The sequence below is a fragment of the Falco naumanni genome, chromosome 2, assembly GCF_017639655.2.
Source record: "Falco naumanni isolate bFalNau1 chromosome 2, bFalNau1.pat, whole genome shotgun sequence".
In the NCBI taxonomy this organism is placed as follows: Eukaryota; Metazoa; Chordata; class Aves; order Falconiformes; family Falconidae; genus Falco; species Falco naumanni.
In genome coordinates, this window is record NC_054055.1 from 119,472,410 (window position 1) to 119,497,882 (window position 25,473).

Sequence of the window (25,473 nt, forward strand, 5' to 3'; positions counted from 1 at the left end):
GCTCTGAGCACTTCCAAAGGATGTCAGGTATTGAGAGGATCAGCCTTGCTGGGGAAGGATGTCAGGCAAACGGAACTAAATCCGGCATATTTGAGACCAGCAGAGATGTATATTCAGAACAGAAACGGAAAGGTACAATTTAACATGTAAGATTTGTATCCTGAGCCCACGACAACTTCTCACAGAGTTTTAAAGATTTGTTGTATTTTAATCTCTATTCAGTATAACGATTGCATTTCTGCCACCATGCAGCCTCTGTTTCTTTCCTTAACGTTGTTAGCAGCACTCTGTTTTCCTAAGTTTAATTATGGGGTTTTTTCTTTATTACCAAGACTAACAACCACTATTTTTAAGATATACTTTTAGAAATAACAAGCATCAATCAAACACCTTTAAAGTACAGGGCTATGGCGCTTTTTATGTGGTTGCGGTGGGCATACAGTGGCAACAGACCAGCCCCTCAGGGCAGGAGAAAGGAAGGTTGTATGGTATTGATGAGGCAAAACAATAGGATTTCCTTATTCCACACGCTCACTTTTTGTCTTATACCCTTTCTAGAGCTTTTTTTCTCACTGGGGTTTTTGGCAGTAATGTAGGCTTTGGTCATGGAAAGCACTTTTAGTTAAGTACAGCTGTGTGAGGAGCGGTCAGTGGCTGGCTGGCTGGGAGTATCAAACTGTGGGCTCTGAAATAGCAGCTGCCACTGTACAAATAAGGGGTCATTATCCTTCCATGACATTATGTAGAACATCTAAGCACTGTGCAGCATTAAACATGTGATTTCATCTCCACGCCACAGAATTTAACGGATGCAAGCGCTTGCATGCATAACACAGGAATAATTTGGCCATTTGTGTTGTTCCTTGCGTTCAGTTTCCTTCAGTACTATAGCATCTTCTCAGGTTTGTAGATCAACATTTTATTTCCTTTGCTATTGTATTCTTGTCTGGTTGTTGTTTTCTAATAATGGGGCCATTATCCCAGTGAGTGGTGAAGTATACAAAATGTCCTGACAGAAATTATTTCCTTTCTCTCAATAGTACCCTTTATATAGAAGTGCTGTTTAGCTAGACAGCTAGCAAACGTGAACATTCTCCCATGCTTCCCCCAGCTGACTTATATAGAAATATGACCTGTTTCTTTAACTTGTCTAACTCTTTGTGGCCAGAAAATACTATGATTTAATACTGGGGCTTTTACAGCTTAAAATTGTCATGACTTCTATTGCTAAAGCTTATACAGAAAAGCACGTAGTCTGGGGACTGGTTTAACAGTTGATCTAAATCTGAAGAAACTCGTTCTGGAAAACTTAAGTCATTTAATAAGATCTTCTACTCTCAGCATAAAATATATTATTCTTATGTAGACTTCTGTTTTCTCACAAACAGGAATCTGCTCAGAAAGCTGTGCTAAAGTGTTAGGCCTGAGATTAATCTGCAGTTCTGATTATAGCAGCCTAATGCTCCTTGAGTTAAGTTGGGGTCATCCATGCTTGGAGGTATTCTATCATCAAATAAGATGATAAAACACTCTTAAAACGTGTGTAGACTTTCTCCTCTGTTTCATGCATGCCCAGGTTGAAACCTCTAGGAGGTAAAGTGTGGAATATTAATCTCGTAAAATGCCAGGGGGTCTTGGGGCAAGGGTGTAATTACAGTTGTGAAATTGTATTTCATCTCCTTGTTGCCTTGCTGCTTCCAGCTGAAGACTGTTACAGACACCCTTCCACTTAGGGTTATAGACATCTTCTTCTCCCTAGTATTTCCACGTTAAAGAAAACAACTTGCCACTAAACTGGAAACAGTAAAAAGGGAATTAAGGCAGTGTGGTAGGGTTTTTTGACAATTTGCGACAGACTGAAAGCCTAGTCAAATCTTGTTTCATTCAAGTCATCCATACAAATACCAACAGGAATTCAGTTGCAAGCCAAACCTTATAATTCCCTGGATTTCTTTAGGTTGGAGATAATAGAATAGTTCAGGCCCCACTCATGGAAATGGTCAGTAGATGTATGAGGGGGGCAGGGGGCACATCTTCACAGCATAATTCAATGTCGTGGAGCGAATGAGGTTACCTCTGGTCTTGGCAGCAGGCAGATCATGTGAGCTCGGAGCATTGCACTAGCTTACTGTGCCAAAGAGGCGATGCTGCTGTGGCTGTATGGCTGCGTGGACCCAGCTCCTGTGCATGTCTCTGCGCAGCAGAGCACCGTACTGCACAGGATGCACGCCTCCGGCTCAGCACTCTGCGCCTGCTCCAAGCGTAAACGCTGTTCCCAGTCACTGCCCGCTTCTACTGGGGATTAGAGACACAGGCTATGTCCTAAAAGCTTTCTTCTCAGGAACATACTGAATCACAGAATCCCAGACTGGTTGAGGTTCAAGGGACCTCTGGAGACCACCCAGTCCAACCCCTGCTAGAGCAGGGTCTCCCAGAGCAGGTTGCACGGGATCGCATCCAGGTGGGTTGAATGTCTCCAGAGAAGGAGACCCCACAGCCTCCCTGGGCAGCCTGTCCCAGGGCTCCGTCACCCTCAAGGTAAAGAAGTTCTTCCTCATATTCAGAAGGACCCCCCTGTGCTGCAGTGTGTGCCCATCGCCCCGTGTCCTGTCCCTGCGCACCGCAGACAGGAGCCCGGCCCCGTCCTCTTGGCACCCGCCCTTAAGGTGTCTGTAGACACTGGTAAGGTCCCCTCTCAGCCTTCTCCTCTCCAGGCTGAGCAGCCCCAGCTCCCTCAGCCTGTCCCCATCAGGGAGATGCTCCATCTCCTCATCATCTTCACAGCCTCTGCCCACCCTTCTCCAGCAGTTCCCTGTCTCCCTTGAACTGGGGAGCCCAGCACTGGGACCAGCACTCATGCTAACCATCTCTGGTGTGTCTCTTGTCCAGACCGCCAGCTATTTCATAATTAAATGACCTTATGCCAAGTATGCAGATGTCTTTAATTCTTCCACGTTTCTCAAAAACGAGAGTTCTATGTCAAGACTTTTCATCCCTTCCTTGACTGCTGTGGGATGGTTTGCTAATAACTAAATAAACAAACCAACCAACCAACCAATTTGCTAGTGGAGTTTGAAAGCTGTTCCTCATCACTCTTAGCTCCAGTGAAAAATAAAGATGCTGAATGTTCAGAACTGTAATTGCCGAGCTAAGTTTCCTTGAGATTATCACAAGGAGTGCAGGAGGTAGCGTTTCGGCAAACATTTTACTCATGACTCACACATTAATATCACAAGCATTATTTATACAATGGCACTGGCAGTATAATAAGTGGTGGGTTTATCTTTTGCCACAGCTTTCCAAAGAAAATCTTAAAAAAGAATGTTGTGATTATTAAAATACAAGTGCAACAGAGTTCATTTCTTGAAAGTTTCTCTTTATTAGGTCATTTTAGGGAAAAATTATCTCGGTCTTCTTCACCCTTAAGCTGTTTGTAATACAAAAATGAAAAAGCTGCAACCACATACAAGCAAGCTGAATTCCTCCTGCTTTTTTTATTCCTTCTGCAACTCAGTCCATGCATAACGGTCATGCAGTCCTAGTTCGTGCAGCCTACTGATGAATTTTAGAAACAGTTATGTTTACTAAAATACTTCAGTAGTTGCCAAGTATACTGATGTATATTTAAGTTTTTTGTGATAATATGTATCCTATTTCAGAGAGATTATATCCTTCAAAATTAGGTTAGTCTGATGTTAAAGGAGAGAGCATATCTAGATAAATAATGTCTGGTGTATCCATAATATACTGGAATTGTTAGTTGCGCTTAAACAGAACTAAGGAAACATTCCACAGTCGGCACTGCTACTATTTAACACTTATTCTAAAAAATCTTTCTTTATATTGGAAACCCAGACCATCGTCATCCACTTCCACTGGCTTGCAGATAGGTTTTGCCACCACTAAAAATAAAAATTTCACACTGTACGAACTGATTGATTTGCAGAGCCATTTACCACGTGAAGCAATGCACCAAAAGCGGGATGCTGCTATTCTCATTCTCTTATTGCTCATTTTGGCATTAATTGAAACTAGCTCCAGGAATAAGGGTCTGTTGCTTTGTAAGAAAATTGGATTTTAAAAGTTAGGATATACTGTTCTGAAGAATGAAGAAGATTAACAGGTATGTGGCATTGAAGGAAAATCATGCAAGGTCAAGGATTTTCTGTTAACATTTCATAAAGCACCGGCTAGTCCTCAACACAGAACAGCATTTTCTGCTACATTTCTTAGGCAGAGATAAATTTGGTAGATGCGGAAGAATGGACACTCCACAGCAAAGACTTGAAGAAGTCTGTAGATAAAGAGCTACCAGCTGATGTAAATCTTCACGTTTCTAGTTTGTGTTTTTTCATTTAAAATTTAAAGTAGTTCTGTAATAAACTAGGGATCCTCTGACATCATTGCGCCGCTCAGAACTATAAAAAGATTTTAAAAGGAATCCATTTTTAAATTTAAAGAAGTTAAAACTGGCTGTTTAACATAGAACAGCAAATAAGAAATGAAAAAATGTGTTACTGAATAGAACCTTGTTGTGTGATGAAATGACTTTGTAGCAATGTGAACTATATCTCAAGCCACACTTTTTTTTTCTCCTGAAGAATAAGTTTCACTTCACTCCTCACATTTTGCACTGTGCTGACAAGTGTTAGGAGGCAGACCACTGCTCCTTTTTTCCTTATCCTAGCTCCTTCCCCACTGTCCTGCTGGGTCTTTATAGTTCCAATTTTCAGGCAGACTCTTCATCACCTGTGTCCTGGCTATAAATAGATGCTATCCTCTCTGGCTGTAGGGACACGAATGGGATTAGCCAAGTCTATCCTCTCAGGTATTGTAGTAGAAGGAATGCAAATCGTCTGGCCATGAAATTCTCTGTGAAAGCAGTGATTGCACCTCATATTCCAAGAAAAGCATGCAGATGCTCACAGAAAGATGTACTATTTTTCAGCAATATTTTGATGATTAATGGAACTCACTCTTCATTTGTCTTTCAGTTGTTTCCTCCCTCCAGATTTTCCCCCTTCTTAAGAACTGTGAGAGACAGAGGATTATTATTGTCATCAATATGAGGCAAATAGTTGCCAGAGATTCTACTGGAGACATTATTTTATTAAAGACAAGCATGGTCCAGCTAGGCAACGGTTACCTAGCACTGCGTGATAGCTGCCTTCCATGTTCTTGTGGAGGCTCTTAAAAGATGAAATAAAATGACTGCTAGTGAGCAACGCTTCGAACACTACCTGGAACCTAAATATTAAGGGGTTTCACATCTTGTGGCATTAATTATAATGGCTCTAGGTATCTTTGCTAACTCCGTTTTGTTGGAAAACTTGATCTTCAGTTGGGCTTCCTTTCTCAGGTTGCCTTGTTCCAATGTGTCGTCAGGAGCAGGAATCGCTGCTGTGGTGGGAATTGCCAGGCTGCCCAAGGAGCTGCCTAGACTGTGCATCCTTGCACGTTTGCAGGCGTTACCAATGCTGACGTAACAGAATTGGGTGCAATAGTTAATAGTTATCCAAAGCAGGGTGACAGAGGATGATAATTACAGAAACATTTCCCCAAACTCTCCTAACCAATTTTCCTCTTTTGTATCCTGAATATTCCAATAGTTGTGCAAATGCAAGTTCAGCTGCACACACAACGTTAGGGATGTCTTCAGGCTGAAATGGCTCTCTGGGCAGGTACACTTTCCTTAGCTTACTCTAACCAGTCAGCTTAACCAAGGCAGTAAACTCAGAAAAACTGATTTTCTTTTCATGGTAGTCATAGCTATTACATTGTAGAGTCAGCAATAAAAGCCTGTGTGTCAAAAAATTAATCAGCTTCTAAACGAGGGCTAGAAGAAAAGGAGAATCAAGATATCTCTTAGCCAGAAAGGATTCTCTCAGACCTACAGCTCTTACTTCCTGAAATATTTGGGCTTTTTGGAGCTGACACGTACATATCTGCTTCCCATTAGTTTTGGACACAATCCAACAAAAGCGACAAGAACAAGAAAGCCTAAACATTTGTTTCTCCTTAATCTGGAGTAATGTTGCATAAAACTATCTCAAATGTAAACTAGTCTGATTACTGTAAATCAGGAGGAGGTTAAATAATGCCTTGCTGGGTTCAAAGCAGTGTAGTTACATCATGCTTAAGCATGCTTAAGTGATTTTGAAAGGTACTGTACCCTTATAAAAAATTCCATGGAATAGAAACTATGTTCTATTAATATTTTACCTGGTTCCATTAAATACTACTCTGTTTATTTATAGACTTTCTTAGAGAATGTCTTGGTTCTACTTTTTACCTGCTTCCAGAATTTTTTAGATTGATTCCAAAAGGGAATCTATTAACTTGTCAGGAACTCCCACAATTATTGGTGCAATTTCACAATCTTAATTTTGTTTTCCAGTGGCTCAGCACAGGACTTACTGCTGTAATATTACTAACATGCTGCAATAATGTGTCATTGCCAGCTAAAAGCCTAAATTAACATTATCAGTAAAATCATCACTTGCTTAACATCAGCACCATCAAATCCTTGAATAAGGGATTTGATGGCACGAGTTATGATCTAGAAGTTTTACACCAGAGATAATTCCCCAGCAGTGGCACAGTACCATCAAGTGCGGAAGGCCGAATCTGTAATGGGATATTACAATGAGTTCTGTCTCAGATTTCTACCACAGCATTGCACAGGTCAGTGGCTGATGTATTTTTTGCGTTTCATAAAAGTTAATCTGGGTGTCCGAGGAATTTTCTCTTTATAAACAAAACTTCAAAACGTTCATGTAGGCAAGTGCTATTAAGCAGTAACCCCGCTGAATTTCCCTCGCATTGCAGTCTGGATGCTCGGCGGGGTCGGGTGAAGCTATGCGGTGGGGCGGTGGGACAGTGCACACTGCGGGCTGCCCCCACCTCACTGCAGAGCCCCCGCCGCCCCCGCGGTCGGTCACCGCCTGTCCAGACTCGCTGCTGCGTCACGGAGACCTGCTGTGCTTGGGCAGCAGGTCCAGCACACTGCAGAGCGTGCCAGGCCCAAAGGCAGGATTTGTGCACGGTGCAGGTGCCTCGGCAGCGGGCTGTCCGGAGCCCGCTTTCACACCGGGACCCAGCAGCCCAAAGCCAGGGGCTGGGAGAGCCCAGCACGGTCCTGCAGCAAGCTGCGGTGCCAGGGCGCAGAAGAGACCTAAAGAAAATGAATCACTGCATTGGATACAGAGAAACCAGCAGGGAAAAGTCCCAACGATAAAAGTTAAGCACTTAGAGGTTTGATCAAGTGATTCTTTGGCTTAACATTTTTTTTCATTTTTTCCATGGTTTTTTTTTTAATTTAACACTGATTAAGTTTGTAGCACATACATTTTTACTGAATGTCCTGCAGAAACAAATGTAGCAAAACTCAATGTGTGTCAGTACAGAAAGGGAGGAATACAAAAAAATGATGAAGTTTAATTTTATTTCAAAACAATCTTCATTGTCTGCACAGTCTCCCTTTGAGTTGTGCTGCCTGAGCCCCTACACTCCCTGGCTGTTTTTAAAACAAAAGAAAGGGTTTAGGCTTGTTTCCTCTGCAGTTACTCAGAGACCGAGATTGCACATCAAACTGAAGCAACTACACTTTCCTAACGACACCTGTAGGGTTGTTTGAAAATTTCATTTAAGTGTAAACAAATGAGCATGTACTCTGCAGCTTTCACTGAGCTTAAAAAGCACTTGGAGCGTATTACCACCACCAGCAGCTAACGCTGTAATTTCGTCACATTATGTGAATAGCCAAGATTAACTCTGTACAATTAATCATAATTACTTTTAAATACTACTTGTTATATTATGATAAAGGGGCAAGTAATTTTAATAAGAAGCAGTTCAAGAATCTGCCTCACTTACTTAAATAAATTTTAACTAGTTTTTTAAAGTTCAACTATCTTTTTTTCTATGTATTTCCTTATTAATTATAAGTGCAGCAGTTAGAAGCTACTCCAGGTTCGTATTTTCTTCTTTTTTTCCCTTTATCATGTAATTGTTGCTTTGAAACATCTAGAAATATGCAATCATGATTCACACATTTGTTGCTAACAATGATGTTGGTGAACCACACTTTGGAAATAATAATTGCAGAAAAAATACAGCAGAAATTGGATGATCTGGTTTAGCTAGCTTGGCCGCAAGCTCATGTTGTGACAATAAATTGGTAATCGCTTTCTGGTGACAAAACATGATCTACCAAGTCCCATTTCTTACAGAAATAAAAAATGCCTACGAGGTAAAGAAGGTAGAGAGTATTAACTTTTCCCTTCCCTGAGGTCCTTGATCTGATAATACCGAGTTGCTTACGGAATGATGCTATATGTGTTTAACTTTTAGGAGCCCTCTTGCATAGATCCCTTGAGACATTAATTTCTAAAAATATTATCTAGGAGCACCCGAGACAATCTGCCAAATAGAGCATCTTTGCCACTAGAAGACATATAGGTCTTCAAATTGCTTTTCCTGGAGGCTTGTCCTGCTACATTCTTGGGCTTTCAAACAAGAAAAATATGCTTGAATTGTCAGCAAGAAATTTGCTGGAAAATGCGTTATGTGGTCATGGCTGCTTATTTTTAGTTTCCTCTCTCTTGCCTACTGCTTTATGTTGGGAAAGACGCTCTGAAAAGCACAGGCAAAGGCTCAAAATGTGGGGTGCGGAAAGCCGCCCCCGATCCGGGCGATGGTGGCAGAGGGCTGGGTCCCTGCGCACATGCTCCCCCTCGGCACAGCCCCCGGCACCGCTGCAGGCTGCGCACAGGACCCCGCCGCTGCCCTGGGGACACCCCCGCCCGCCTGCTTCCCCCGTAATCCCGAAAGAAAACCACAAGTGACGGCAGAGAGTTGAGGGGTAGTTGTCCATTTTAAAGAAATAAAAATTGGGTTTCATCTTAACATTTTGGCTAAGGTTTTACCAGCGTGGCCTATGAGTCTGGGAGCCAGGACACACAGCTGGCTCTGCAGTTCCAGCTGCTCTAAGGCAAAGGTTCTGGTATTTTCCAAATCCCCAAATCTCACAGGTCCTCCTCATGTGGGCAACGCAGAACCTTGTCTAATGGTCTGGTCAGTACAGCCTGGTCTCTTTATATCACGGTGGGTGTGCAGCTCTCACAAAACCACTTAACGATCTGCAGCTCCTAATTCCCTGCTCGTTCTTACCAAATCGCTTTTGCTGGCCAAGAGGGCCCCCCAGCCACGGCAAATGCCGGCTCTGCTTCCTTAGGGAAGCGGTGACTCTGGCCGTAGCCTGCAGGGATGCCAAAGGAGCAGAGTCACCCCGGTAGCTCCATATTTCAGTAATGCGTATGCAACCTCTGAGGGACACCTGAGAGCCTTCAGAAGCAGAAAAGAAAGCAAGGGAATGTGGGAAGATGAAACGGAGTGAAATGAATCCTCCTTCAGGCCACTGAGGGCAGAGAAAGCAGCACTATATTTGAAAGGGGATCTAGAGAGAAAGAGGGAAGCACGTCGGATTAGCTATAAATGTCACGGTCACTCTGAGCTGTTGTAATCTGCTGTTTGACTTGTGATTCCTCCCCCTGCCTCCTGAGGTTTAAGTAGTAGTATTTTGGGAGACAGCAGGTGGGGAGGGAAGGTGGTTTAATGTCCTAAGCCCTAGGTTCGAAATACCTCGACCATCTCTATTTGCACCCTTGTTAATCCCGGTAAAGCCTGCTGAGCTATTCTCCTGGTGGCAGGTTGAGTTGAGAGGGTTTTGTCAGGAGCAGATTTTGGACACAAGACACTGCTTATTGTCTATAGACTCTTGGTGGAGCCTTCAGTGCCCCAGGGCGATGAGCTCCCTCACCGTAGGGTTTTGCAGGGACAGAGGTCGTCCCTCCCCACCAGCATGGCCGTGCTGGGAGCTGGGTGGCTCTCCCAGTAGCATGGCACCAGCACTACTGGGAAATCACTGCCAGGGAAGAGCTGGGCAGCCAAAACGCCAAGTTCAAATCCTTCTGGCCGCATCTGAATTACCGTGCTGTTTAAGATCAGCTGTGCTGGCAAGTCAATTATTTTTAAGCTGTATTCAAACAGTTTGAAGCTGCGAGAGTTTTTTAAGGCTTCTGAAGATTAGCAAGACTATTCTTGGCACCGAAGGGTAATGCCCTCCCACAGCTCCCAGCTGGGGGTACTGGTGGCTGTTGTGTAACGCCACAGTCCCTCCCTGCCCAGTTTGCCCCCACAGGGGACACATCCCCATCCCCACCGAACAGCCAGCAGCCGCCAGCAACTGGGCATCGGCTGACACTCTGAAGCAGAAACTTCTCCTAAAAAAAATAATTTGCTTTCTCCTCAGGAGAGCCAGTAACAAACAACTGAAATGAGACCTGGGCTGTGGGCAGGGGTGGGCAGGGCTGGCAGTGCCCTCAGGACACCAGCATCATCCAGCAGCATCACTATCATCAGCAAATTCCAGTTTTGGAGCTGCCTTTTGTTTTTGTTTTGTGAATCAAACTGTACAGGGCAGCTTAAAAAAAAATCACTCATCAGTGAAAGCAAAACACATTATATAAACCACAGCATCAACAGGCACAGGCACACAACCACAATGCATCCTTCAGCATCTAGTTCATCTGGTGAGGCCGTTAAGAGACTAAAAAAATAATATATATTTTATTTAATTAAGTCTACTAGGTTAAGTAGAAAGTTCAGAAAATTTTGGGGCATGTAAACAAAGTTTTGAGCTTGCTTTTTTTTTTTGGGGGGGGGGGGGTCTCTCCAGCCTGCTCCTTAGAACTGTATTAGGGGATTCCTGCCCCCTGTTTCACACTGCATGCAGAGGGTACCCAGTGAGCCTGCCCCGGCTGGCTCTGCCCATTCGGGCAGGGAAGGGAGCAGGACTTCACCCACCCACCCTGCGGATGCCCACGGTATCCCAGTAATGTGGTGCAGCCAAGGAAGGGAGGGCCAGCACCATACAGCCATGGAAAATAAGCCTCCACACACATGAAATGTATCCGTCACTCAGATCTGGCTAGTATCTTAAGTCGCCAAATAATTAGACTTCGCCAGCATTAATTCCATCAGCATATTATGGTTTGAGGTATTTGTTTTAGTTAGGTTGTTTTGGTTTTGTTTTTTTCTTTATTATTTTATTTCATTATCATTTATTATTTTTATGTTAGCCCTTTCCTTGTAAATTACTGGCTTCCTAACGAGCCACAGCGACTTTACTGTGTGCACTGCACGGAGTTTAGTTTTACAGAGTGCAGAGACACGTGAGGACCTACCCAGATACTGGTATTGTGGATGGTTACAGAGCAGCAGGTGGGTAAATCACCACGGCAGTATTCTTTTAATAACATCATAACACATTTATTGTATTATCTATTGTACTCACAGAACCACAGGACGATCTTCATAGGTATCTGTTATGATTTCTTAAATTATTTAATGTACTATTCTGAGGGTCTTGGATGCTACTGTAAAAAGCGCAGTATTTTTCTTTGTCTGGGAAAGCTCTGTATATGAGTAACAAGACCGCCATCGCCTTCTACATCACAAAAGCATTTTCTTTTCTACCTACAATGTATGTTTTTTGGTGTGGAAAGGAAAACCAGTACATTTCTCATCAATGCTTTTGTGCAACACTTCTGGTTCCACATTGTATAGCTAAATGTGTCTGTTTTATCAGCATTGCTACTCCTGGTGCACCGGCTGCTGAGGTCAACACGTTGCCAGTGGTCTTTGCATGTCTACAGAATGTGGCCAGGGCTATCCTGGCAACTACAATTTATCTCAGGTGCTTTTCAGAGGGGAGGTTTTTGACCTTGGCCTTCAGTCCCTTCCTGCTCAGGATGGGCCAAACAATCCACTAAAGCAGAACCACATACCCAAACATATTAAAGTGATTATTACATTGTCCAAACCTCTGATATTTTGTCAGAGCAATCACAGTGACACCGAGACATAGGAAGAAAGCAAGCAAAATACTATTTTCCAAAATCCAAAGGGAAAAGTAAGGGAAAAAGAAGAAAATTAATCTGGTCACGGACATCCAGCAAGCCTAAAATTAATCTGTAGTTTCAGCAAGTAGTATGAAGTGCAATAAAAAGGCAGCAATGTGAAATGCATCTCACCACATTCTTAATAGATCTATCAAATGAGATGATGGAAATGTAATCAGAAAAATAAACCTTGCCCTCCAGCAAAATACTCGTTCAGACTCTTCTTGGAATAATACTCGCAAAATTGAAATTCAAGCTGGAGTGCCAAAAAGAAGCATAAAGTTTGCGGTACGTGATATGTCATTTTTGGGTAAAGCATCTGCTTTTAATACTGGGCCTAATCTTTTTTGAAAACTATGCAGTTACTGCCAAATTTCATCTAATCCCGAACAGCAGCTGAAGGGCGTCTGCCTTTGCTGTGTTTGCTATGATTGCAATCAGAGCAAACCCAGCAACCACAGCAGAACCTGTGCAGCGGGTCTGGGAAGCGGTGCTGAGGCTGCACCAGTTAGGCATGCACCGTTTCTGCGTGCACATTGAATCTGGTGTGTTTGAAACATTGGATTTACCTCTTGGGTGCTACTCTGAGCAAAAAGCCTTGCACAGAAATCCAAACAAGCGCTACAAGCGTGGCACTGAGTCACACCGCGCCTTTACGGGACTTTTCCTCTAGTCTAGTACAGTCTTGAGGGCCGATTAATGCCTGCTGACTGCAAAACCTCAGCTGGCAAGATATGTGTTGATATACGACAATAAAAATTAGTAACATGCTAAACCTACTACGTACTTATCCAGCCTTCTCTTCTCAATCACAGACCATCTGAAACTGATGACAGCCCTTCCAAGGTTCTCCATGCAATTGGATTATGACCAATGTAAAGATCACAAGATTAAATTTACCAGTTGTTAATTCTTTCTACATGCACAGGAGAAACAGTTGGAGCAAGCACTCTCCAAATTCAGCAACTGTTTCTTCCATCCTCACCACATTTTCACAGAAACTGAGGAACCTGACCATTGAGGCTTGTCCTTGACAGGCTTCCATCAGTAGCTTCAGAGAAGGAAGCAGAAAATATGAAATTAAATTGATCTGAAATGCTCTTTCCCTAGGACTATCCCCAATCCTTACTATTTAGAAACGAGTTTATGACTTGAAGGCTTTACATCCCATGTGAAATGTGTTGGTCAGAGAGACCTGGGGTTTACACGGATAAACCACAGCACCTGGGCTCCATGCCAGGTTATTGGTTACTACGTGTAACACTTAGCACATGATCTCTGGGATGGGTAACACCTGGAACAGCTCTGTTGCACTGAAAACCATCTGTAGTTCTGAGTACCCATGTGAATTTAAGCAAACCCGCTGTAGGTATCGCATTAGTACCAAACCAGATATCTCAGGTTCCCCTTTTTCACGTGTCTAGCACAAACCTCTTTCTCTTCTACTCAAAAAAGGGTCAATAACAATTGCTCAGAGCTAACTCGCTCCCCACCCATGCTGCCCCCGGCTTTCAGGGCAGAACAAAACTGTCTGTGCTAACACCCCTTCCTATTGCACTTCCAGTTGAGTGCATCCTTTTCAAACACCACAGGAGGTTTCTATGTTAAAGCGCTTTATAAATCGGTGTGTATGACTGAGAATTCGATGACCTGTTTCTGTGAAATTGCCAGAACAAACAGCAACCCAATGTTAAATATGTGCTTTATTTTTCTCTCTCTCTTAGGATGGATTTATAGACTTCTTGGAGTTCATAGCTGCAATAAACTTGGTCATACGAGGGAAAATTGACCAAAAATTGAAATGGTATTTTAAGCTATATGATGCTGATGGAAACGGATGTATTGACAAAAAAGAACTAATAAGCATATTCACGGTAAGCAAGTTATGACCAATAGCAAGAGTATTTGACATGGTACATTGCCCCTGTGGTTCATCATGTGTTGTAAACGGATTGTCTGCACTTTACCTAATGTTTTACAGCTGTAAAACCAGAATTGTTCTGGCTAGTGACACTCCTGCCATTCGTTTCTCACTTATTGAAATAAAAATATCTAAGTAGTATTTTGCTTTAACCCATAGTTCTACAGATATAATGCTTTACTGAAAGTGAAAAATTGTAAAAAAGGTAGAGAGATTATCGTGATAAACTATACTACAAGGCAGAGCGGAACTGAAGCAGTATAATGAATAAAACAGCTGGTTGCAAGTGTTTGTGCCAGTCTGTTGTGGAAAACTGGCTTCTCAAACAGAACTTGCTGCAAGAAACAATATATAGATCTCATCAAAATAATCCAGTATTTTAATTTTTTGAAAGGCTTTTAGATTTGTTTAGTACAAATGCCATCGCCCATATTTTAAAATTAAACCGGGGAAATGTAATTTTACCACTAAATCATGCAGTGCCGTGTGAATACAAATATTGTAGAAAATTTTGCTGAAAATGGATCCATTTGAAACCCATAAAACCAAAGCAGTGCAATTCTTTTTTTTAAATGATCTCTGTATTTTTCAACCTGCTGGTTTAATCCAAAAGGTATTACAGGGCTCCTTGCAAATATGAATGACTTAATACTCTCCCTAAATGTACAGGACTTGTTACAGATCAAGGTTTTGCTGCAGGGAGAATAAAATCTAAATAGGGATTTAATGTCATAATAAACAAGGAACATACTTTTCCTGGCTTCTGTATCACTGCTGGTGCCTGGCTAGTCACTGTTTCAGACTTTCAAGAGCCACTGCCCAAATTAAAAGGAACTGGAGCCAGATGGAGCCATGGGGTCGAACAAATAACGCTGATGCATCACCTTCCAAAGAGCAGCTTTCTAAAGGTAGAAGGAGAGGCTTCATCTCCCAGATTTCTCCTCATTTAAGACTAATGACATCTTTCTTTTGCAGATATTCTCCATCATTTTTCACCCAGAGGTAGTGAGGCAACTGAGTTTTTTCTCGGGATCTACTAAAAAACAGCATTAAAATCCTTTTAATATAAAGATTTCTTTTTCAACTTATCTGGCTTTTAAACCAGTTTAAAAATCTGTGTGTTTTCTTCTCTTTTGGAGTACGAGAACTTTAACTTAAACCTGCCTGTGCCATTTAACCTAGGCTAGATTAAAACCAGCAGGCTCTAAACAAAAACAAAAATACAGGCTCACAGTCATTAGGGGCCCTGCTTATACTAAGCATCAGTAAACAAGGGCTTGTCCGAAAAGATATGCCATATCTGAGGCATTAAGTTAAATCACAGAAGTCCTATTAAAACTTCACCTGGCCCTGCAGCTATGCATACTTTGAACCAACAAATGACTATCAACCATCAAAATTCCTTCCAGGCAACCATGCACCCTCTCAATGCCTTTTAACAGCCCAGTTATTTTATTTTATTATTTATGGTGATTCTGTGGTAGTCAGGGATTCAAGCACTTCAGGCACCCCTGCTTTACTCAGCACTTACAACCATTGTAACTGTGGCAGAGGCACAACTTTCTTCTGAAGACCCCATCAGGGTCAGGCATATAAAGCACCAAAAGTATCCGAAGAATGGATTGGTAATACAAACAAGTGTGTGTACCTAGTTTTGTAAAATTCTTGCTGCCTTTTGGAACTCGTTTGTGCAAAGTAAGATAAATACAGTGAAGGTCAAGAATTCCACATCAGTGCTGAACAGGTTTAACTTACATTTTATTTAAATGTAATTCATTCTATTGTCATATCAGGAATACTGAAAAAAACAGCTGGCATATACGGTGTATTATCTTGCACAACACAGTTCAGGTCAAGACAATTCAGGTGTAGAAAAACAAATTCTATAGTATGCCCATTATAGAACACATGCATGTATATTTATAATTATATATGCAAGTATTTTCCCAGTCACTTACTAATTGGGATACCAAATTTGAATCTCGCTCTATAAACACATGCTTGTTGCACCTGAACCACTGACTATTAACACACAGGCTCCTATTTTATTAACCCAAATGAACACCATAATGCAAAAATGACTGCCTCAGTGAAGGGGACATACTTCTGCAAAAATAATCATTTATACCTTTATTCCAAATATAGGGTCCTTTTGCCACAGAAAAAGTAGAAAAGAGACTTCTGGGTTTCTTAATTTCTTTGGAGGACAAGCAAATTCTGCCAGCTTCCAGGACTGCTGGTCTGACTTAAGTTAAACATATCTTAATAGAAAAAACGATTTAGGCTTTCTCTGCATGTGCTTCCAGCTGTGAAAAACACCACTATATTTAAATCACACAGACGACAGGGCACTCTCCAAAGACACCAAACTCTCTAGGGCCAGATAAAGATGCTGGTGTGGAATCTAAAGTGCATTGCAGAGCAGAGGTGCCACATGATTTCAGAAGACCTTCAGAGATATGTAAATTAGTCTGTAATCTTCAGACTGTGTTATGTTAATTAAATTTCCAATCTTCATTAGTGAAGATTTACTTGAAACAGCTATTTATTTAGTGATTTTTGAAAGGGCTGGTGATCCGAAATGACTGCAGTTGCCAGAGTATTGTTTTCACAACTTGATGGAAAAAAGTCTGAAAGAACTTTCTGCGTTTTCTGCCTTCAGGCTATCCAGGCTATTAATGGCCACAGCGACATGTCAGCTGAAGACTTCACCAACATGGTATTTCAGAAGATAGATGTGAACAATGACGGTAAGAATCGAGGGGTTGTTGGCATTGGCAGGGAGTTACCTCCCCAAGGAAGCCTGGGATCAAGAGGGGAGTGGAACACGCCACTGAAGAAGTGACTTTTAGATTCAGTGAAAGCTGGAATCTGTTCGTCTTTACTCAGATCACTTCAGCTTTACAGTGAAGTGTAAATTAACGGACTCTATTAAGCTGACACGGGAATTACATGCAGTAGGGGCTAAACCACAGAGGTCTCGCACTATTTGTGTGCCCTGGTTGCACAGCAAAATGAAAGTTTGATGAGGGGGAGGTGTAGTATATTTGTGTTGGCTTCCTCTAAAATGGATAAGAAAACTAATCAAGATGCATGCTACCATATGCTCTAGCATGTTCTAAAGATCGGACAGCATGTTGGATGTCCCTTGAAGGCTGACTGTTAACACATGCTAAGACACATGCTATCCTTTTTTTCTCAAGATAGCTAGACTAAGCCAATGGGACTTGCATTTGGAAACTAAAACTTTAATTCACTGCTTGAGAGTGTTTTCTAATAGAAAACTCGTCTCATGTAAATGTCTTCCCTTGTACTTCTAATCATGAAGATCCTCCTTCCACTGGCAATGACACTTTACATCAATTACTGCAATCATTGACAAATTAGGAATTTTAGGAAAGCATTGCAGAACAAAACCAGATCCCAGCCAGGAATTCTGGGCATTTTTTGGTTGATTTTTCTGGTCTGATTTGGTGCATTAAGGTTATTTTTTTGAAAAGCTATTTGCGACATTTCATCAGAGTATAAACAGTGATCTTGTGATGCACGTGAATAATTCATGGAGGATTTTTCCCCCACCTGCTTGGCTCATCTTTTAGGTGAAGGCAAGTTACCAAAAACCTCCAAATAGTCATATTCTAGAATCTAACCCAAATTCTATGATTATTTGTACTTTGGCCCCCTCTTTGACCATATGTTTACTGCAAGTAATAACTCTATCTGAGCTAGAGCGTCAGCTGAAAAAAGTAACTTTTGCGCCTTACATTTTATGAATGAAATGCCAGAACATGAATTATTCAAAACTATCTTCATAATACTCCCATTTCAAACTGCTTTCCATAGTTAAGTTATTTTTTAAATAGCTGCAGGGCAGCAGGACTGGCTCCACCTGAGGCATGGGAAAAATTTTACCAAGTTTACCTTCAACTATGCTACTTTCTTGTAGCTTCCTATTAAAGAAATGGGCAAATAGACAAGGAAGTTGCAATGTCCTTCCTCATATTAAAATACAAGAAATAATCCCATGGTTGTAAGGAGTGATTCTTAAAACAAATCTCCTGATGACTTTGCAATTTATTTTCATTAGCTCAAGGAAATCTGAGACCCAGTGCGGTGTTTGTGTGCCTGCATGCTGGTATTGGTACTTTTAAATATATAACCTGGGGTCAAGAGGAAGGAATTCAAGACCACTTGACCTGCATAAAGAGGAAAATGATGCCGCATGTCCATCTGATGAGCCCTCATCCAGCCAAAAGGCAACACAGAGAGGAGATGGGCAGTAAGGGCAGTGCCTGGGATGGGAGCTCAGAGGCAGTGAGAGCACCAGTGGCAACGCAGGAGGACGCAGACGAGCTTAGAGAGGTGGCTTGTTCTGTCTCTGCTCCTGGGATGGTTTATGTAGGGGCTCTGGTGTTGAGAGGGGAGGGACAAACATCCTCAGGGCACTCCACGCCAGCCCCTGGAGAGGGTCTTGCTCCTCTCATTGAAGCCCAAGAGCCAGACCTTCTGTCAAGGGACGTCTTTCCACTTTAATAGTGTGGATATGAGCCTGCTCACCAGTGCAGGGAGGACCCATATTGATACAGTTTTAAATATTTATTACTTTATTATTATTTTATGTGATATAAATATGAATATATTTATTTATTATTTACTTTTTAAAAAAAAGGAGAGGGGGAAAAGAAGTAAGTATGTATAGGGAAAAAAAAAAAGAACTTGAAAAACAGAGGATGTTAGTTAATCCTTACAGTTAACAAAAATGGGCCTTGGGAGCAGGAACAGACCCATAAATATGTCAAGCTGGGGCACAACAAGATAAGCTCAAGCAGAACCAAATGGTTAATGAGACTAAACAGAAAATTACTGGAAGTATGTGTGAACTATGCCAATTAGCACACTAGAACATCCCCCCTGGAGCAAAGAGAGCCCCCTACTAGCAAAGCCCCCTCCCCACAGAAAGCGCACAGCCTCCTAAGAACCAGCAGGAATTGTGACTAAAGGTAATTGTAAACAAGTGTTCCAAGTGTGTACCAAGCGCTGCCTTGGGGGTGGAGAGGTGTGCTGGTGGGTGGATTTACCACCCAGCACCACCTTGGCGCAGACGTGCAATAAATGAAATGTGGGCTCTGTGCGGGGATCGGCGCTGGCACGCCGGGTGCAGAACCCAGGTGTGGGATAACAATATGACTGAAGAGTAAGCAGCCTTTACTGCCCAGGGGTAGAAAGTGGGTTTCACATTTTTAAAATTATGGTCATTTTCCTTTTTCACATCAAATGAAGTTTCCAAGGCTGCCATGAACAAAATCCAAATAACAAAAAAAACTCCGGGGAGTGCTTAAATCTGAAACCAGCCCAAAGCATCGAGCTAAGCACTCACCAGCAGTGCACATGACTTGAACTGCTGCTCCCCGGCACGCTGGAGCCCCAACTCATCCAGCTATTTTCCTCTTTGCCTGGCCTCTTGTCATTTCTCATTTCAGTAAGAAATTATTCATTCTTGTGATTTGAACAAGAAACTTTAAACCGTTCCCAGAGGAAAGACTCAAGCTCTTCGTATTAAACCAAACTCTGTTTCCCCTCTCAGGGAAAAACAGGCAGTAACACTGGAATAACTCCTAACCGGAGAATTAGGTACACCCCCGTGTATCACTGGAATAACTCCTAACTGGAGAATTGGGTACACCCCCGTGTATCACTGGAATAACTCCTAACTGGAGAACTGGGTACGTCCCCGTGCACGATGCGAGCAGGCACACAACTAGAACTGGCCTTCACCTTCGCTAACAGGGAAGGGAGCAGGAAAAGAAGAACACTAACAGGCATTCCTGCTCCTCAATAAGAGATTTTATAGTTGTCCTGCAACTTCCAAGGTATTACCTGATTTTGACCTGAGCCCAAAAAATCACATTCTAAATGACCATTTCAGTTGCTTGGAAGAATGTATCTAATCAAACCACTCAAGTGACTTTTTTGTACATCTTATTATGGCCCTAAATAATCCAAGTAGTCAACACGGGGAGTATGCCTGGTAATCCTCAGCAAATCACACCCTAATCTCTGTTAAAACCAGTTATAAGATAAATTTAAGTTAGCTCAGCGAGGTCCATACATCTAAATTCAGCCTTGATACATTCTTCATACATTTATGTCGCCACAGGTACTGAGTACTCACAGTTGCCTTAGACCAGTGACAGTTGTGTTTGAACCATTTTAACAGATAAAAGGAGATTCTGAGTTCCAGGATCTGATGCAAAGTGGGGAAAAAAAATTAGCAAATACTCTTCCTGCATCTGCCTGTCAGCAGAGAACAGAAACCTTCCAGAGGGGGTCCATCGGGCACGGCTGGCCTCGTGTTGGCTTGAGAGGGAGTGCTGGCTTTCTGGGTTCCTAAGGAGTATCTGGCTTCCTTTCAGGGGAACTGACTTTAGAAGAATTTATCAATGGCGTGGAAGGAGATGAGGGCCTAATGGAATTGATTACAAAGAATTTTGACCTTTCCAACGTACTCAAAGTCATACAGAATGGCAGGAGGCACAGCATCTGAAGGATCCAGCGACAGATGTGGCATCTGTGGCATCAGTTCAAGGAAGATAATAGTTGATATTTTCAGAAAGCTCAATGTCATCAAAGCCTGCCCGGGCAATATCGAGCAACCTGCTCCAGGAGTAACAATTTTCACTCTTGACTCCGTATCTCTTTTTTTTTTTTTTTTCTGTATTCTTTCCCTCAGTAATAACTGTGGCAGCCACAGAACACAACCCTTTGCTTATATATAACAGAAAAGCTACTTTGATGCATTACATATAACTTGCTTGGTCTCTATGAACACTGTTCAGACTAATCAATAAAATAATGGAAATATCACAAAATGCAATCTTTATAGAAAACATGGAGTTAATAAATGTCTTCTTTTAAGCACAGGCTCTTTGACCTGCTATTTAAAGTGTGAACATAAACTTCTAGGTAGGGCTGGGTTCTATCCAGATCAATTAAGAATGAAGCCTGGTTTCCATTAACCTAACATTTGCTCTAATCAGTACTCAAAATTGGAGTAAGTTCTCTGGGAAACACCTCAGCCAGCTTAATATTCCTGAGATGTGCATCCTCTTTAACAATCTGTCTACCGCTCTTGACTTTATTACATGCATAAATTAAAATAACGTGATGGTTTGATGGTTTTGGCAGGGTTCAGCTGCTGTTCTTTCAAATTAACCTTTTATATAGAAGCACCGGAATGAAAATTTGTTATCTTTGTAGGGTAAAATTAGAAGTTCAAAGAATAGCGAAACCCAAATCATTTTGTAAGCACTCTGTTTTGTGTCCTTTGACTCACATGCCCTCCTTTTCAAACCAATTCATTTTCACTGAGCTTTTTGCCACAGCTGCGTGAGGCAAAAGGTAAGAAGTATCACAATTCATTTCTGCTGATGCAACTGCTGGCTTCTGCCAAACAGCCTGTTTAACAGCTGAATTCTTCTGTCTTTCCCTGTCAGAGAGTAGTAATTTAGGTATCTTCGCCCTGCCCAGATACCTGGGCGAAAGCTTTTAGCAGTTTAGTCTCTTTGAAACTTCTACCTTCTTTCAAACTGCGTTTCAATTGTCTCTGAAGGTGGTAGCTGTTAGGAGGGCAGGGAAGGCATCTGCAGATAGCACAAGCACTTATGCCTCATTTTCTTAGGAAACCAGGCTAAAACCAGCTCAACCTTAGTTTATAAAGAGCAAGGATAATTATATGAGCTGAAACGGAACTGCTGTGAACTGTCTGCAAGGGGAAAATTACAGTTCTCTCTGGTTCTCTTGGGATTGATTCTCTCTCAAGTCTGCAACAAGTTTTATCAAATTACTACATTATATCCTGAGAATAAATCCTCCTTGGCTGACAGTGCCCTGCAGGCATCACACTAATATTTATTATTGTTAGAAGCATCAGCATTATGCAAAATAAAGTGTGCATGGATCGGTGCAGGTTTAACAGAACAATTATTAACATTTCAATATGAAAATGTTTTTCTTGCAAATTCACTTCAAATCTACGTTCATTTGCACATGAAATGTGCTCCATCATCTGCAATTATTATCCCAGGTTCTGGTTTGATCAATGGAATATACTAAGAGTATGCAACATGCATCACTTGACATTATAAACAGTTCTGACATTATAGTTCTGACATTTGAATCTCTTATATACTCTTTTAAAAAAAAAAAAAAAAAGAGAGAGAATGATGTATGAGATTGCTGGTGGTTCAGATTTTAAGCTCTTGTATTTATTCATCATTGACACATTAAGATGTCATTGTCAGTATCAGTTTTCTCACAGCCAGACTTCAAAAAGTTACTTTTCTTAATCTAACACTTTTGTATTTAGATCCTGTGGGGGTGGTGTCCTTCAGAACTGGCTTTACAAGATTTAAAACAAAACGGTCCAGTCTAAGCAACTTGGGTGTAAGGAAACGGCTGTGTTTTGGATTCTGCTTTTAAACTAGTCAAGTTACGGTCTTTGACAAATTACTACTATCTACATACAGATTCTTCTTTTTTTTTTCTTAATAAAGGGATTTTAAAAAGAGTATTTCTCTAAATTTATCTAATTTTTCTGTGTAACTGTAATTATATGAACTGAATTGCCAACTAAGGAGGAGTGTTGTGTTAAAAAATTATGTACATAAGGAAGTTGTTTGACATTTTTCATCAGACTAAATTTTAGTGGCATAGCTGACACACTCATTTTCCACACTTTAAAATCATTTAACAGAAACCTGTGCAATTAAGAAGCAAGTATCTCTGCTGGTTTAACGTAAATGCTTTGGCACATCATTGCCAAAAATATTTACCTACAGTAACTCCACATGTGTTTGGAACTGTTCCTGAGATTCTATCTAGTATTTTTGTAAGTGGATTAACATAAATTGCCTGTAACTACTGAAGCACAATTTGACACGCAACTGCTTGAGATAAATGTATTATGGCCACAGTTTTCTATCGGTCTCCTAAATTTGTCAGCTGCTCATCAAGCGTATCAGTGGAATAAGGTGGCACATGGAAAACTTGTCAAGGGTGACACCCCAAAGTCTTGCTCTGAAACAGCCTGAAGCTGCAGCTCAGCGAGGTGGAGGTAAGTGAAGGTAAATTGCCCTGACTATTGGAATGCTAATTGCTAGCATTAGCTAGGAAAAGCAAGCCCAGTGTCAGGTCACCTTAGGTACCCCCTTAGCGAACACTTAAGTGGTTAATGGGCAGTGCTGAGCCACTGTTCCTCAGGGCTCCTGAAGCCCACAGGAATGCTTCGGCTTCAAAGCCCCGTATGGGAGAGAAAAAACATCAACAGCACGTGCTCTCCAGAAGTGTCTTTGTCAACAAGATTGATGCAGATGCCAGCTGGGAGTGTCTGGAGAAGCTGGGCTGCCTGTATCATCGTCACAGGGAGGTAGGCTTTAATTAAGATAGATGTGTATTGAGAATGCCTCATCATTTTGTCACTGTGTTCACCTTGGAAAGAATCACAGGCTTCAAACTCACTCTGTGCAGCTGGGTCAGCTTTGCCAATCAACAGGGTAATTGCTAATTTCTCTTCTAATATAAGCTCTTTTACTGTTAAGAAATCCTTATGATTTTATGTTCTTTTTATTGCATCTAAATAGCTAAAGGTAATCAGTTTGACAGTCCCCTTTTTCAAACAATTCTTAATTGTTCTAAAATTATCTCCTTTTCTGGTAGCTCAATGTGCTTAGAAAATAAATAGGTACTTTTTCTTTTGAGAATCTGGGAATTCAAAGCCACAAGCAAACTGCCTTTTCTTGTAGATATGAAATTGCTTAAGCATCAACAGGCATGATTAAACCTTGTGCTACAGTCGTGCATCCCTGACAAAGTAGGAGGATAGCTTGCCACGGTGTGGAATAGATCTCATAGCTGCATTTAATTTTTGCCCTTATGTAGGATTAGCTGTACCATATAGACCATTACAGCTAAATATTCAACTAAATATTCAAAGCTCGAGTCCCCTGTGTGCAAGGACATATGTCCATTTACTTGGTAAAGATTTTCTGTATGGAAAGATTTCTGGAAGTCTTGCAGGATTACAGAAATTGCTGAAGGTATCAGGGAGGGATTTTTAAACACCATTTTTATAACTTCTGCTAAATACGGTAGAATATTTTAAAAAAGCGGAAACGTATGTAGTTTTAAATTGTACTTTTTGACCTGTCCTTATCGGAAAGCTGAGGCAAACAGCTTAAGTATACAGCTTTAACATGGCAAACTGTAGCTGACTTTAGGTTGCAAGAGCTCTGTCTGAAATAATAACCATAATGATAGGCTGGAACAGGCACTTTTTTCTGGTCCTTACCCAAACTGTCTGCATCACTGGCATTTCTACATTACTAACCAGTTTACGGTTTTGTTGAGCACTCGCAGAAGCAGCTGAGTTGTCAAGTATCATCTGAGGCACAGAACAGTCACAACATGGACGTGCCCGTCCATAGCCTTTGTCTCATCTCCTTTTCCTCTTTTCTATACTTGGACATTTGGACTTTCCACTATAGCATGTCCCTTAGGGCCAGACCTTGTCACACCATGGGGCTGATCTCTCCCTCTTCAGGTTCCTTCCCCTGCTTCTCTTTCCCTGTGGTCTCTTTGGGTGTTCTGTGACTCCCCGCACTATCCACCCTCCCAGTCTCTCCAGTATTCTGCATGGGACACGGGTTAAACTACGGGTTTTGTAAACTGCGCGGCTTTAAATGAGACAAGAAGTTCAGGCCTTACTAAAAGCAACTAGACATTCAAACTGGAGCCAGTAGTGTCTGATGGCTTAGTAACTCAAAAGCCAGTATTCCATTAGAGTAAGCGCAGCAACAATCGCGTAGCAAGCCGTCTTCAATCCTTTTGCAGTTCTACTGCAGAGGAGGCAGAAGTAAAAATGAAGCAGTGATACAGGAAAGCTTTTTAGAACAACTGGTTTTGACAGTTGTGACCTTTGATGGATGAACTTGCTCTGACGTGGCTGCTGTAAGGCAAAAATCGGCGCAGACCTAAGCATAGGATGTCACTTTCCAAGGTGATCCGTCTAAGTTAGAGCTTTGTCTCCTGCTCTGTGTCCCAGTTGGGCTGCAGAAGAAGAAGGTTCCCTAAACGTACCAGCTGACAGGACCTCCTTTCCTAACCTTAAGGTCAGAAGTTGTCATGTCACTGGAGAATAAAGCAAGGGTTCACCATAGATAGTATAAAGCGTTTCATCTGGGACTGTCTGAGATTTCGCTTTTCCTTGCTGCCCTAATGGAAATGCAAAATTTCTCCATGGATGCACTACTGAAGGAAGATCCCACAGAGGTCATTCATACACGCTGCCCCGTATATGCCTATCTCTTGCACAAAGGTACAAACCAAAATTGCCTTCTGAGCTTGCCTAGCACTCAGAAAGAATCAGATTGGCAATTTACAAACAAGGAATTTGAAATAATGATCCTCTGCCCTAGCAGTTTTTTCTCCCCAAGGATAGTGCTGGGATGTTACTGCTGTTCACCTGATTTCTCAAATCCCAAGGGAATTAACCACACAAGACATCTTCTGTTTCTTCACAGAGGATGTTCAACA

At 41.7% G+C, this 25,473-nt stretch overlaps 1 protein-coding gene across 2 annotated transcripts in view; it reads left to right on the forward strand.

The window, feature by feature from the left end:
* Window positions 1-21,846, forward strand: part of GUCA1C (guanylate cyclase activator 1C) — a 35,716-nt gene extending 13,870 nt beyond the window's left edge. For both annotated transcript variants that reach the window (XM_040583081.1, XM_040583082.1), the window contains exons 2-4: window positions 13,688-13,837; window positions 16,547-16,634; window positions 20,298-21,846. In XM_040583081.1, the coding sequence (XP_040439015.1) occupies window positions 13,688-13,837; window positions 16,547-16,634; window positions 20,298-20,428 (369 nt within the window). In that variant the 3' untranslated portion in view covers window positions 20,429-21,846. The remainder of the gene's footprint in view (window positions 1-13,687; window positions 13,838-16,546; window positions 16,635-20,297) is intronic.
* Window positions 21,847-25,473: the final 3,627 nt, after the last annotated feature.